Below are 16,345 nucleotides of genomic sequence, written 5' to 3' on the forward strand. Positions count from 1 at the left end.
ATAAACGCGTATTTGTAAATATATTTTTGAGATTTGAAAATATATGCAAATAAAATGTATAAATATAAAAATGTGACATACAAATACATCAAGAATTTGTATAAATAAACGTGTATTTGTAAATGTATTTTTGAGATTTGAATATAAATATGCTTGATTTTGTATTTGTATTTGTATTGAATTTGCATATGTGGATGGTACTATACTACCTTTGAAAAATACCGCTACTGTTTATGCTGCGGTGACTACAGAGCTGAAGCACATGATGTTGAGTGTGTCAAAACGCACACACAAAGGGCATACAAGCAATAACATCATGGAGAGGAAGAATGGCAAAAAAACGTCATTTCTACTGGTTAATAAAGAGGGTGCGTGAAGCACAATATGAAGGTATTTGGGCTTCAAAACCAACAATCAAGGTGACGCTTTAAACAGGGGGGCGCCACGCTGCAAATGTTGCTTTAAAACACGCCTCGCCAAATGTGGCGATTAGTATTACCACTTTTGCTTCAAACGTAGATAAAGGTTTAATAGTAAGCATTCAGATCTGTGCAAGGAGCTACGAAGAGTGACAAGTAATAATGTAGTTGTTACACCTTTCCAGCTGTTCAGCTCTCGTGCAGACTGTAGTCAGGGAGCACAGGGCAGACGTTTCCTCCAGGGCCAATGTTTTTGTCGGGGTTGACACCCTTTAGTTTACCCAGTAATGGTTTTTCTAAGCTGAGGTGGCGACTTGTCCAGGGTGTACCCCGCCTTCCGCCCGATTGTAACTGAGATAGGCTCCAGCACCCCCCGCCACCCCGAAAGTGATAAGCGGTAGAAAATGGATAGATGGATGGGTCTGCTAAGCTTAGCTTTCGGGTCAGACTGACAAGGCTGCCGAGTCTTGACAACTTTTTATTATTAGTTTTTGCAGGACACAACCGGACCCTTTATCACTCTACTGCGCAGTGCACATGCTCCCTCTCTCTCTCTTTACTCACCCACTCACTCACAGATGTCACTCTGCCAACACGTTCCCATTCTCGCAAACACACATACGCTACTCTCTGTTGTGCACATGTAGCACACAGCTGTTTGGCTTGATGCCAAATATTAGCGGAGTTAAAACCACCCAATTAGCGTCAACTAATAAGTTAAAGTACCAATGATTGTCACACACACACTAGGTGTGGCGAAATTATTCTCTGCATTTGACCCATCACCCTTGATCACCCCCTGGGAACTGAGGGGAGCATTGGGCAGCAGCGGTGGCCGCGCCCGGGAATCATTTTTCGTGATTTAACCCCCAATTCCAACCCTTGATGCTGAGTGCCAAGCAGGGAGGTAACGGGTCCCATTTTTATAGTCTTTGGTATGATTCAGCCGGGGTTTGAACTCACAACCTACCTGCAAGTAAAATAACTGAATTTTGTAACAAATTCCTACAATTTGTGTTCTATCTTTAACAATGTGTGTTTTGCCTGCTACATGGCTTATCTGTGTACTTTTATCCATAGTTTTGTTTTTAGTATTTACTAATAATTGTATTTGTCTTAAAGCACAGACCAGGAGTGGCAACCATATATCATGAAGCATTTAATAAAATGTAAATAAAGATTTTTATTCAATTATAACTTAATTCTTGATTATGACAGACTATCTGTAATATGGAAAATTGTAAATTGTTCTTTGAGTGCAACAGGAAAAGCCCAATGTGTTTAATGCCTTTTAATTTCTATTTTAACCTTCTAAAATTGTTCTTTAAGTGCAATAAGAAACTTATATTTAACGTATGGTAAGATTTTCTGTTAAAATAAAGCTAATTTTTAAATTTTTTGTAGTTCCCTTTATTTTGAAAAAGTATCGAAAAGTATCGATATACATTTTGGTCCCGGTAGTGATACCAAATTATTGGTATCGGAACAACCCTTGTACCTTCTAATCTGCATCAACCGCAGTACCTTTGTGTAACTCCTTGATGAGTCTGATGCTTCCATGTTAAACTCCACCATTCACATGTAGTTACCTTGTTCACATCGTAAAGTCCAGGAGGAAACTGTAACTGATTATGGCGGTGTTACCACAGTATTATCATGGATCTTGCAGTACAAATACGGAGTCTACAGTTCCTTACATAGCAAAAGCCGTTTTGAACACGCCCCATGTCAAACCGCCAAGACCGTCACGAAAAATGTAACATGTTTAACAAATTTTACAGGTCCCTGCCGATCTCAGGGTTTTTGGCAGATGAGTGACTGTTTTGTGTTAGTTGTTAAAACAGTGTTTGGCAGAGGACGGCCAATTGCCGAACCGTCATGAACTGCCATCTAAATCAACAATGTGTGAACGCAACTAACGAGTGATCAGCAGGTTGCAATAGCGATGTGGAGAGACTGGAATAGTCACATACTGTCTGTGAAAATATAGTGGTTGATTCACGGGTCACCTGTTGCCATTTGCCATTTAGTTCCTTGTTAGAAAACAGCAAATTGTGCAAAGTAGCAAAACATTGAGCTGTTGAACATGCAGTCGCAAGGTTGCATTTATCCCCAGGGAATAAAGGCTGACTGTTTTTGTTCTTTCTCTAAATTGTTGCTGTATTTTCGCCATACTTTTTGTTTTGTTACTTTTTATACATGATTTTCCTTAGTTTTTTTTTCATGTTAAATAAAAAAAAAAATTATCCATCCATCCATCCATTTTCTACCGCTTATTCCCTTCGGGGTTGCAGGGGGCGCTGGAGCCTATCTCAGATTAGTGTCCAATTATTTCAGAGGTGTTCGACACACAGTGAGTCCTTAATTTTTCAACGGGCATAATAACATTTTGAATTCTTTTTAAAACATTTTTTTTTACTTAAATCTCTCAATCAACCTCAGCCATAAACAAAAATACCAAGGGGATATATATATATATATATATATATATATATATATATATATATATATATATATATATATATATATATATATATATATATATATATATATATATATATATATATGTATATATATATATATATATATATATATATATATATATATATATATATATATATATATATATATATACAGAATATATATATATATATATATATATATATATATATATATATATATATATATAAATATATATATATATATATATATATATATATATATATATATATATATATATATATATATATATATATATATATATATATATATATATATATATATATATATATATATATATAGTTGTGGGCAGAAGTTTACATACACTTGTATAAAGCATAATGTCATGGTTGTCTTGAGTTTCCAATAATTTCTACAACTCTTATTTTTTTGTGATAGAGTGATTGGAGCAACTTGTTTGTCACAAAAACATTCATGAAGTTTGGTTCTTTTATTAATTTATTATGGGTCTACTGAAAATGTGACCAAATCTGCTGGTTCAAAAGTATACATACAGCAATGTTATTATTTGGTTACATGTCCCTTGGCATGTTTCACTGAAATAAAGCGCTTTTGGTAGCCATCCACAAGCTTCTGGCAAACTTCTGGTTGGATTTTTGACCACTTCTCTTGACAAAATTGGTGCAGTTCAACTAAATTTGCTGGTTTTCTGACATGGACTTGTTTCTTCAGCATTGTCCACACGTTTAAGTCAGGACTTTGGGAAAGCCATTCTAAAACCTTAATTCTAGCCTGATTTAGCCATTCCTTTACCACTTTTGACGTGTGTCTTGGGTCATTGTCCTGTTGGAACACCCAACTGCGCCTAAGACCCAACCTCCGGGCTGATGATTTTAGGTTGTCCTGAAGTATTTGGAGGTAATCCTCCTTTTTCATTGTCCCATTTACTCTCTGTAAAGCACCAGTTCCATTGGCAGCAAAACAGGCCCAGAGCATATTACTACCATCACCATGCTTGATGGTAGGATGGTGATCCTGGGATTAAAGGCCTCACCTTTTCTCCTCCAAACATATTGCTGGGTATTGTGGCCAAACAGCTCAATTTTTGTTTCATCTGAAATCACATGGAGAAAGATAAGACCTTCTGGAGGAAAGTTCTGTGGTCAGATGAAACTAAAATTTAGCTGTTTGGCCACAATACAAGCGTATGTAAACTTTTGACCCCGACTGTGTGTGTGTATATATATATATATATATATATATATACATATATATATATATATATATATATATATATATATATATATATATATATATATATATATATATATATATATACACACACCGTAATTTCCGGACTATAAGCCGCACCTGACTATAAGCCGCACCAGCTAAATTTAGGGGAAAATACAGATTGCTCCATATATAAGCCGCACCCGACTATAAGCCGCAGGGTTTTGATGTGTAATTACCGTAGTATATAGGGGTTCCTGCTACCACGGAGGGGATTGTCGGGACAGAGATGACTGTTTGGGAACGCAAAGCGTCCCATTTATTAACTATAAATCTTTCAATCATTCAATCAAACTTTCACATCTTTGACATGGCGAACAGCATTCGTGCAGAGTACAAATAATACAACGGTGCAAAGTAATACAAAGTGCTCGCATGTACGTTATCAAAATAACCAGCCTACCGGTATATGAAAAGTCAGTCTTTAATCATTGTGTCATCGTCTTCCTCCTGCGTACTAAAACCACCGAAATCCTCTTCGTCGGTGTCGGAGAAGAACAGGCCGTATATAAGCCGCACCATTGTATAAGCCGCAGGGACCAGAACGAGGGGAAAAAGTAGCGGCTTATAGTCCGGAAATTACGGTATATATAATTTTTTATTTTTTTATTTTGACCCTTTTAAGGCCTTTTATTTAAATGTTTTCTTTAAAAATACAAAATTATGTATTTTTTTTCATACATTTTTTAAAATTAGTATAAACTTGCATAACTTGAGTTAAATGGGCAACATTATCTGATTAAAAGGCCTTCAAACGGACTGAAATTTATTGAGGAATTTGAGTAAAAAAACTAATAAATAAATAACTACACGAGCGGTCCGGTAGCTTCCGAAGGAGCGAGCGACAATACAAAAGTGTGGTGCACTGGACCCCAGCGCTGATACTCCGACAGAGAGTCGCTGGGCGAATCGGACGTGTAACACGTTAGTCGTGATGTCAACCCGTTCGGGGATAATTGTGCTACCGTGACTTTAAACTCCCCGCCCCATCCCGTTGGCTCCAGACAGAGACAATTTTTGTTATTTGGGTCCAAAATACCCCTGCGTTAGTGGAAAAGCGGCAAATGAGTGAAAGCGAGAGAAACGTTGCCATGGAGACGAGGGTTGTCTTACGTGCCTGGCTGCAGTCACACGGCGACACCTGTCCGTCAGTAATAAAGTCCCAGATAACCTGGACCAATTCAAACCGTTATTAGTTTTTTTTATTGTTTAATTTGCATTGCCTCACACGATGAACACTACATATATTTTTATATGACGCCATATAACACTCTGGGAGCCGTCACTTTTTCCCGGTACTTTCTGCCGACCGCCGTGTTGCTGTTGGGAGGAAAAGCGGAACGACACACATTGCGGAAATAACATTATTCTCCGTGCGTCGGTTAAATACAAATATATTCCACAACCCCAAACATGTCTTTTTGAAAGCGTGCAGTGAAGAGAAAGGTTATAGTGATGAGCAAAAACAATTCCAGGAAAAGTGGGAGATGCAATATTTCTTTGTTGAGCACAGTGGTACCCCGACGTGTCTTATTTGCACAGAGAAAGTTGCCGTGCACAAGAAATACAATTTAAAACGTCATTATACCACTAGACATGCTGAGGAGTATGCAAAATACCAGGGAGATGAAAGAGTGAACCGGGTTGCACATTATGTGTATGTGTATACATTGTTGCTGACTGGAGAAATCGATTATTATTGTTATTACTTATGACTGACGGATTTATTTACTTAATTCTCATTTTGTTCATTTATATTTTGATTTTATTTTGTGTTGAAAATAAAAATAAAGACATTTAAAAATATTTTTTTTAAGAAATCTTTACTTGCGGCCCAGGCTCACCCAGACTCTGCATCCAGTCAGTGGCCCCCAGGCAAATTGAGTTTGAGACCCCTGCTATATATATATATATATATATATATATATATATATATATATATATATATATATATATATATATATATATATATATATATATATATATATATATATATATATACATATATATATATATATATATATATATATATATATATATATATATATATATATATATATATATATATATATATACACACACACACATATATATATATATATATATATATATATATATATATATATATATATATATATATATAAACAAATCCATAATGTTCTTACAACCTTAAAAAAATTAAGGACTTTTCTGTCCTATTTAGCTTTCAAATGAAAAGACAGTATATAAAATCAAATGTCCCCGGAAGGTTAAGGTCCCTCACATATTTAGACTTAGCAATATTTATTGGCGTTTTCTTTTTTCTCTTTCCACAGAGCAGCGCGGATGTGATTCTCAGTGTGACAGCTGAGAACATTGCCTGTTTTGACAATGGCGTCATCTGCAGAAAGTCACTGCTGATCAACATTGGAAGATCAGTCATAGCTTTTAATGATGACACTGGGCAGCCTGTAAGTGACGTTTTCTGTTTTTGTGTCGCTTTTTGTAGTGTTACACGCTTCTTATTATGAGACAGCATACAATAATGACAATGATAAAATTTCATAACGCAAAATAACATTGTATTCGTGTTATATATCAACATAAGTACAACGATACAACTATAATTGAGTCATGTTTTACAGCATCCATCCAGTGTCATTGAAATGAATCAGAGGATGCTCTTCTGGCCTGCTGGTTACTTTACTGTGGTTCAATTCCCAGAAGAGGACGTTACCATCCTGTGGGACCGTAAAACCACCATTCACATCCAGGTTGGACCTCGTTGGCAGGTACGCGGCACATCTTAAACGACTTTTAGAATTTAAGGACAAGTTTGAGCTTTTATGAAGGACAAGAATATTAAGCTTTTAATTGCATCTATTGGACTCATTGCCCATCTGTTGTATTGTCAATATCAATACAACATTTTTGAGTTTCAAAGGGGCCCTATCCTATACAGCGGTGCCTCAACTTACAAGCTCAATTGGTTCTATGACGGAGCTCGTAACTCAAAACAATCTCAAATAAACGATGGCATTGTAATGAATTTACATTTTTTAAAATCTATTTATAGATGCCTGGACCCCCTAGAACACCACAAATGTTAACATCAACCAATCAATCGAAGTTTATTTATATAGCTCTAAATCACACGTGTCTCAAAGGGCTGCACAAGCCACAACGACATCAGATATGTTTTAATTGCTGATGCGTTTTATTAGATTTTTAAATGCGCCAGAAAATAACCAGTTTTCTATACTGTTGATGTGATCCAATGCCCAATTTCTCCAGCAATGGTCATGTGGTGACAACAATTATGGTATTTTGAGAGGTAATCTCTGAATTCGGACATCACTAAAGGCCTCAGGGAAACGCACTGCCCGCCACTGCATCCAATACATTTTAAAAGTCTGTGAAATGGGCCCCTTTCATATAGTTAGACTATAATCACCTAAATATAGCTCATTAGCTTCAAACATTTGTTTTAAAATGGATATCACAATCTGGTTAGGTTACTTTTTTAGTATCCAAAGGTAAACTTGTTTGTATATTTTTTTTTTACAGTATTTACAATTATTTTTTTCCCTCTGTTCATGCTATTTGTGCTTCTGGCAGCAGCTGTTACTGGTCTGGTTGCTACACTTAAAGCAATAATATCTAGAAATTTGAACTAAAATGAAAATGTTAAACTGATTCAGTCTCTCTGACTCCTGAACAGAAGAGTATAACATTTATGGATAGTTTAAAATAAATATGATGACACAACTGCACAGAAAGGAACAACTACAACAAACAAAACAAAAATAAAAAGTAGTATTGTTCCTTATTTAGTTTTTTACCTTATTGCTTTAGATTCTAGTTTTAGACTAATTAATTGTAGTGCGGTTCCATGTGTTAATGATAAAGTGTTGGTAACGGTGTGTTCAGGGGAAGTTGAGTGGTCTGTGTGGAAACTTTGACTTGAAGACAGTGAACGAGATGCGCACTCCCGACAACATTGACTCGACAACTCCACAAGAGTTTGGAAACAGCTGGACGACAACAGAGGTAAGTAATGCACAAATTGTCTTTGTAACAGAAGGGTTTGGGTAAGACATTTTCATTATATACTATTAAATGTTTTAGAATTCTCCAAATTATTATCTTGTAATTATTTATAACATACATTTTAATCCCTAATAATAATCCACTGCCTCCTCGTCTGTTTGCTTTCAGTGTGTCAGTAGCCCAGATATGAGACAGCCATGCACCCTCAGTCCGCTAAGAGAGCCTTTTGCCAAGCTGCAGTGTGCAGTTCTGCTCAGTGAAGTCTTCCAAGCCTGCCATCCAGTGGTAAGTGGTTGAATAACAGCCACACAACTGCATAATCAACATCTTAAAGGCCTACTGAAATGAATTTTTTTTATTTAAACGGGGATAGCAGATGTATTCTATGTGTCATACTTGATCATTTCGCGATATTGCCATATTTTTGCTGAAAGGATTTAGTATAGAACAACGACGATAAAGATTGCAACTTTTGGTATCTGATAAAAAAAAGGCTTGCCCCTACCGGAAGTAGCGTGACGTAGTCAATTGAACATATACGCAAAGTTCCCTATTGTTTACAATGATGGCCGCATGAAGTGAGAGAGATTCGGACCGAGAAAGCGACAATTTCCCCATTAATTTGAGCGAGGATGAAAGATTTGTGGATGAGTAAAGTGCAAGTGAAGGACTAGTGGGGAGTTGAAGCTATTCAGATAGGGAAGATGCTGTAAGAGCCGGGGGTGACCTGATATTCAGCTGGGAATGACTACAACAGTAAATAAACACAAGACATATATATACTCTATTAGCCACAACACAACCAGGCTTATATTTAATATGCCACAAATTAATCCTGCATAAAAACACCTACGTGTTTGTTATGCTAGCTCCTAGCTCCTCTGCTAGCTCCTAGCTTCATAGAACACGCCAATACAATTCAAACACCTGATCAACACACACAATCACTCAGCCCAAAAGACCGTTCACCTAACCCAAGGTTCATAAAGCTTATATATTTTTAAAAAGTTACGTACGTGACGCGCACATACGGTCAAGCTATCAAATGTTTAGCAGCCAAGGCTGCATACTCACGGTACCTGATATTCAGCTGGGAATGACTACAACAGTAAATAAACACAAGACATATATATACTCTATTAGCCACAACACAACCAGGCTTATATTTAATATGCCACAAATTAATCCTGCATAAAAACACCTACGTGTTTGTTATTCTAGCTCCTAGCTCTATGCTAGCTCCTAGCTCCATAGAACACGCCAATACAATTCAAACACCTGATCAACACACACAATCACTCAGCCCAAAAGACCGTTCACCTAACCCAAGGTTCATAAAGCTCATATATTTTTAAAAAGTTACGTACGTGATGCGCACGTACGGTCAAGCTATCAAATGTTTAGCAGCCAAGGCTGCATACTCACGGTACCTGGTATTCAGCTGGGAATGACTAAAACAGTAAATAAACACAAGACATATATTTACTCTATTAGCCACAACACAACCAGGCTTATATTTAATATGACACAAATGAATCCTGCATAAAAAACACCTACGTCTTTGTTATGCTAACTCCTAGCTCCTATGCTAGCTCCTAGCTCCATAGAACACGCCAATACAATTCAAACACCTGATCAACACACACAATCACTCAGCCCAAAAGACCGTTCACCTAACCCAAGGTTCATAAAGCTTATATATTTTAAAAAAGTTACGTACATACGCAAAAAAAAGTTGCGCACATACGGTCAAGCGATCAAATGTTTAGAAGCCAAAGCTGCATACTCACAGTAGCACGTCTGCGTCTTTGTCATCCAAATCAAAGTAATCCTGGTAAGAGTCTGTGTTGTCCCAGTTCTCTACAGGCGTCTGTGTATCGAAGTCAAAAGTCCTCCTGGTTAGAGTCTCTGTTATCCGAGTTCTTCCATCTTGACTGCATCTTTCGGGAATGTAAACAAAGAAGCGCCGGCTGTGTACTGTTGTTGCTGACTTCGTTCGAAAAATACGTCCATTTCGCACCGACAACTTTCTTCTTTGCTTGCTCAGCTTCTTTCTCCATAATGCAATGAACATGATTGCAACAGATTCACGAACACAGATGTCCAGAATACTGTGGAATTATGAAATGAAAACAGAGCTTTTTCGTATTGGCTTCAATGTGGAAGGCATACCCGTGTTCCCCGGGCTACGTCACGCGCATACGTCATCCTCAGAGGCGTTTCGAACCGGAAGTTTAGCGGCAAATTTAAAATGTCACTTTATAAGTTAACCCGGCCGTATTGGCATGTGTTATAATGTTAAGATTTCATCATTGATATATAAACTATCAGACTGCGTGGTCGGTAGTAGTGGGTTTCAGTAGGCCTTTAAATGGCAGATATAACTAAAGGAGGGGTGTCCAAACTTTGCACACACCAAAGGAAGGGTATGCAGTATTTTGATATTTTTATGTCTATATATGTATACACACACACACACACACACACACACACACACACACACACACACACACACACACACACACACACACACACACACACACACACACACACACACACACACACACACACACACACACACGCACACACACACACACACACACACACACACACACACACACACACGGTTTCGGCTTCTGGTATAAATTTCAGGATGAGGCTAAAACACACTGTAACCTTTACAGGAGAAATTCAATCGATATCCTTAACATTTTGTTAGTAGTGTATAAATCAGTTCTCCTTAAATAGCGGTGCGATGCCAGCTGTGCGCTACAAAACGTGTTCATTCTTGTCAATAATCCTGATTTCCTCATTTTGAATAAAAAAAAAATCTGCACCAATTGTTTTATGCATTTCTGTTTTGTAGGTTAAAGTTTTTTATACAGTATATTGTGCTGCTGAGTTAATGTTGCTAATTATTGAGTTCTTTTAATTAGAGATGTCCGATAATATCGGGCTGCCGATATTATCGGCCGATAAATGCTTTAAAATGTAGTATCGGAAATTATCGGTATCGGTTTCAAAATTATCGGTATCGGTTTCAAAAAGTAAAATATATAACTTTTTAAAACGCCACTGTGTACACGGATGTAGGGAGAAGTACAGAGCGTCAATAAACCTTAAAGGCACTGCCTTTGCGTGCCGGTCCAGTCACATAATATCTACGGCTTTTCACACACACAAGTGAATGCATGCATACTTGGTCAACAGCCATACAGGCCACACTGAGGGTGGCCGTATAAACAACTTTAACACTGTTACAAATATGCACCACACTGTGAACCCACACCAAACAAGAATGACAAACACATTTCGGGAGAACATCCGCACCGTAACACAACATAAACACAACAGAACAAATACCCAGAACCCCTTGCAGCACTAACTCTTCCGGGACGCTACAATATACACCCCCGCTACCCCCTACCCCCCACCCCCCCACACACACACCTCAACCCATGTCTCAAATTCCAAGCTGCTGTTTTGAAGCATGTTAAAAAAAATAATGCACTTTGTGACTTCAATAATAAATATGGCAGTGCCATGTTGGCATTTTTTTCCATAACTTGAGTTGATTTATTTTGGAAAACCTTGTTACATTGTTAATGCATCCAGCGGGGTATCACAACAAAATTAGGCATAATAATGTGTTAATTCCATGACTGTATATATCGTATCGGTTGATATCGGAATCGGTAATTAAGAGTTGGACAATATCGGATTATCGGATATCGGCAAAAAATCCATTATCGGACATCTCTACATTTAATTGTAATTTTTGGTATCATATGGTTCCAGTCAGTTAAACAATGTTTTTAGTTTAAATAAGGATTCCCTCTATAAAGTGATGCACTTTAAAAATGTTCTCTTACAGACTGTAAAACAATGATAATAATGTTATTCTTTATTATAAATTGATCCATATGAATACATTTTTCCTTTTTTGTTTTCAAATGTTAATATGAATATAATCTTACAAATGATGCTATTTACAGTCACGGTGGAGAGTAGAGAGTGGCGTGAAATATTTTATTCTTTTTACAGGGGGCGTAACACAAAATAATTGAGCGGCACCACTGGTATAAATGAACATACAGTACATCCAACTACATCAGCATAACAATGCCTGGGTAATATCTATTTACACGACACACTCCAAAACCATATCCCACTGCAAAAATCCACATCAATGCCACTCAAATGTTGTAATAAAAATGTTATACTTGGCCACAAAAAGCTATTTATCCATTATTTCTCATTATTTTTGGTGATAGATGTGGCAAATATTTCTTAAATAACTTTGAAACTACTGCAGATTTCTTCTAAACACATTTCTCTCAAGGATCAATCCGATCAACCTTTAATTTTTTCAACTTTTAAAACAACATTTCCCAATTAGGTCAATTAGTTTCGCTCAAAATTGTCTATTTCTCGACGTAAATGTTATTAATTTATTTTATAAACTTGCGGTGGATTTCGATGAACCAATAGAAAAAAAGGTATTTAAATAGCTTATCACATCTAATATTAAAAATAGCCACTCTCTATTGAAAGTGTGTACATTTTGAAATAATGTAAATAATTTCAAGTGCAATATTATATTTGGAATGCATTATAAAAACTTTATTAACAATACAGGTAATGTTCTAAACCAGTGTTTTTTAACCGTAGTTGGATGCAAGCGCATCGAGGGACGCCAAAAAAATGTCTGTTGGGGTCTGTATGTGCCGCAGCGGTACTCACTTGTAATACAGTTTTCCACCACTAAAGTCTTAGAGAAGTTTCTTAAGCGCAAAAATTATGACTAATGTGGTAAAACTGTATTTTCATTTGCACTTTAATTGTATTGACAGTTGACATATTCATTATTAATTTTGTTTATTTATTTTAGCGCATTATAATTGTATGTAAACCTATTTTTCGTCAGTTATTTATGAGTTTTTACTTATGCTGTATATTCGGTTAGTATTTATTTTTTTTAATCATCCTAAGCCCAAGGTTTACGGTGTGTTATTAATAATAATCTTTGTAATCAACACAAGGTTTCATCTCATTTGACAAGGTTGTAAACTGTAAGTAGGTTAGATATATTTATTGAATATGATTAAAATCAAGTGTAAGATTACTAATTCAGTGTTAATATTTGAGTGGGCCCTCGGCCCCTCTTTATTGGAAAAGTTGGGCCCCAAGATCAAAAAGGTTAAGAACCCTTATTCTAAGTGACATGTTATCATTTCTAACATCCATACAAGTTAAACAAGTTAGATAGGTCAGCTCCAGTCTGAGGCCATTGTGAAGATCCAAAGTATTTATCCTCCAAGAAAGGGTTTGCTCTATTTTTTTGCAAAACAAATAACTATACAACAGGCACTTTTGGTTTCAGGAGCGCCTTTGACAATTGATACAACTAAATGGAATGCAAGGGTGCCTTCATCCTAATGACTGCTGCCATAGGCCTCACTTCATTGTATCATAACAACTATTGTTTGAGGCCACAATAAAGTGAAATCATCCTTGTTTGGGCATGTCCCCACCTTTAGAGGATAAATATTGTGGATCCTGCACCGTGGCCTTAGACTAGATCTGTCCTATCCAAATCTGTGAGCATGAACCGATGAAGCTTGTTCAGATGAGATGCGAAAGGTCCTCTGGACAGTCAATTTGTGATCGATTCAATGCCTTGAGAATTAATACAATGATCTGTATGAAATGAGAACATTGACAGGCTTGGACTATACCGTACAGTGTAGTACATTTCATAATGGCAGCCAAGTGCTTGCGACAACAGGGTGTAATAGCATTTTCTCAAGGCAACTCCTGTCTACTGTACATCTGTAAATGTATGTGATGATAAATACCATTTAACAATATTTTTTTAAATTACATTTTACTTTCTTTACCTAACATCCACTGCCAGTCGTAAGAGATTAAAGTATAAACCCTAGTTTTATAAAAAATTATTTCCTTCTACTCAGGTGGATGTGACCTGGTTTTACATGAACTGCTTGGCAGACACATGTGGCTGCAGTCGGGGAGGCGACTGCGAATGTTTCTGCACCAGTGTTGCCGTGTACGCCCAACGATGCTGTCACCAGGGTGTTCCTGTTGACTGGCGCTCTCCCTCTCTATGCTGTAAGTTAAAACACACCACGTTTAGTTAATTGGTTTACTTGATGGTTTTTATGTGGTTATGAAAAAAGTTGTATAAAAATATATTGCCAGTACTTTGGACTCTACAATTGCTAATCATCGTTTTTATTAACTGTATCAATGCTTCCCTCTGCAGCATATGATTGTGAATTCTACAACAAAGGTATAGCAGCCTTTCCACTTTTTTCAACTTCACACTGTCTTTCTTCTAGTTTCTCATTTGTACTCTGCTGCTGCTCTCGTGTAGTTTAGGAGAAGGTTGATTTACAGTAAAGCACGCTTCCGATCAGAATGAGTGTGTATGATTTGTTTTGTCCTTTTTTAAAATTATGACATAGAATAAGAAAGCAAAAAACAACTGCATTTTACAGTGGCCGGAAGGGGAAACATGCAGCAACGTCCAAATGTTCAAAACAGAAATGATCCAAAACTAAAATCACACAAAAACTATAAAGCACACTTAACGGCAAAAAGCTGCAAAACAAAAATGTTGCAATCAGATAAACGCTACAGGATTAAAAAAATCTGCAAGAAAATGCTGAGGGGGGGGGGGGGGGGGGGGGTTACCCACATATGCGGTCCTCTCCAAGGTTTCTCATAGTCATTCACATTGACGTCCCACTGGGGTGAGTTTTCCTTGCCCGTATGTGGGCTCTGTACCGAGGATGTCGTTGTGGCTTGTACAGCCCTTTGAGACACTTGTGATTTAGGGCTATATAAATAAACATTGATTGATTGATTGATACTCTACTTGGGTTGGGAGCCATTTTAGAGCCAGGCCTCGCAGTGGTAGACAGGTGGCCACTAAACGCAGTTTGGGAGTGATTTTAATGCCAAGCTTTGCTGCGGTAGACAGGTGGCCACTATACGCAGGTTGAGAGCCATTTTAAAGCCAGGCTTTGCGGTGGTAGACAGTTATATGGCCACTATACGCAGGTTGGGAGTGATTTTAAAGCCAAAACCACACATGCATGAGAGACATGCTGCAAGTTTACAGAACAAAGTTTGGGATCTCTGTCTTTAAACATGTAATAACTGTAGTATTATACAGTATTATAGAGCAATTATTTAACAGTTATGAATAGAAATGCATGCTTTTTAATTAATCAACTTTCTTCTGGGCATCCTGCTTATGTATTTAGAGATGTATATCATCAATGAATCACTCATTCATAATTGGTAGAAGATAATGTTTTTAGTGACAGGTATTTGTCTATAATTTCCCTCCAACAACATGCAATAACACAGCGTCCTTTCTGCAGTTCTTGGTAAAGGCCCCTTCAGATTGATTCCTTTCAGAGACCGCACAATGGTGCTGGTTGCCAGCAGGTCCGGCAGCGCTGTGATTGTGAAACGAGGAAACTTTAGTGACGTCACTGGCACCTTCTCCCATTTTCTGATGACGCCAGGCCTCAGCAGAGCCCGACCACACGGTAAATTGTTCTATTTGCTTTTTCTTCTTGTGTTAGGTAGACTAAACCAGTGGTTTCCAAAGTGGGCCATGCACGGGGTCACGTTGCAATGATGGGGGATGCAAACAGTTTGGCCGGAATGACAAAGAAGAAAAAATCCAAACAGATAAAGAAAAAAAACAATGCTATAATATTGGGAGAGGACCTCCTGCAAGCAGACAGTGTTTGAAAAATTGTACCTGAGAATTTTATTCGCATATGATTGCATGAAGCTGAACTAGTTAAAACACATTTAGAAATGACCCAACATACACACACGCGCATGAGTTTTTAAAGTTCTTTCAAAAGGATTGTCTCAGTTGTCGTGCACAGAAGAGCACATTTAACACAGACATTTGCCGTCAAATGTTTCAATTCCATTTCGCCCGCTTCAGTTTGAACTACAGTGTAAAATAATACTCTTGTGTTGACATATTCTGCCCAGACATTTAATTGTATTTACTGTCTTCTGTTTTTATCATTTTTCATATAAGTCTTTTTTTGTGGAAACAAGTTCAACAGTTAAAAGCTTATATGCATACA

General features: G+C 37.1%; 1 protein-coding gene across 11 annotated transcripts in view; it reads left to right on the top strand.

Annotated features, from left to right (window-relative positions):
- The window catches only part of otog (otogelin), a 176,810-nt gene that overhangs the window by 111,669 nt on the left and 48,796 nt on the right, over nucleotides 1–16,345 (top strand). For all 11 annotated transcript variants that reach the window (XM_062030540.1, XM_062030539.1, XM_062030536.1 and 8 more), the window contains 7 exons: nucleotides 6,488–6,622; nucleotides 6,797–6,943; nucleotides 8,082–8,201; nucleotides 8,370–8,486; nucleotides 14,177–14,333; nucleotides 14,488–14,514; nucleotides 15,614–15,784. In XM_062030540.1, coding sequence (XP_061886524.1) covers nucleotides 6,488–6,622; nucleotides 6,797–6,943; nucleotides 8,082–8,201; nucleotides 8,370–8,486; nucleotides 14,177–14,333; nucleotides 14,488–14,514; nucleotides 15,614–15,784 — 874 coding nt within the window. The remainder of the gene's footprint in view (nucleotides 1–6,487; nucleotides 6,623–6,796; nucleotides 6,944–8,081; nucleotides 8,202–8,369; nucleotides 8,487–14,176; nucleotides 14,334–14,487; nucleotides 14,515–15,613; nucleotides 15,785–16,345) is intronic.

This window comes from Entelurus aequoreus, linkage group LG02 (genome assembly GCF_033978785.1).
Source record: "Entelurus aequoreus isolate RoL-2023_Sb linkage group LG02, RoL_Eaeq_v1.1, whole genome shotgun sequence".
Taxonomy (NCBI): domain Eukaryota; kingdom Metazoa; phylum Chordata; class Actinopteri; order Syngnathiformes; family Syngnathidae; genus Entelurus; species Entelurus aequoreus.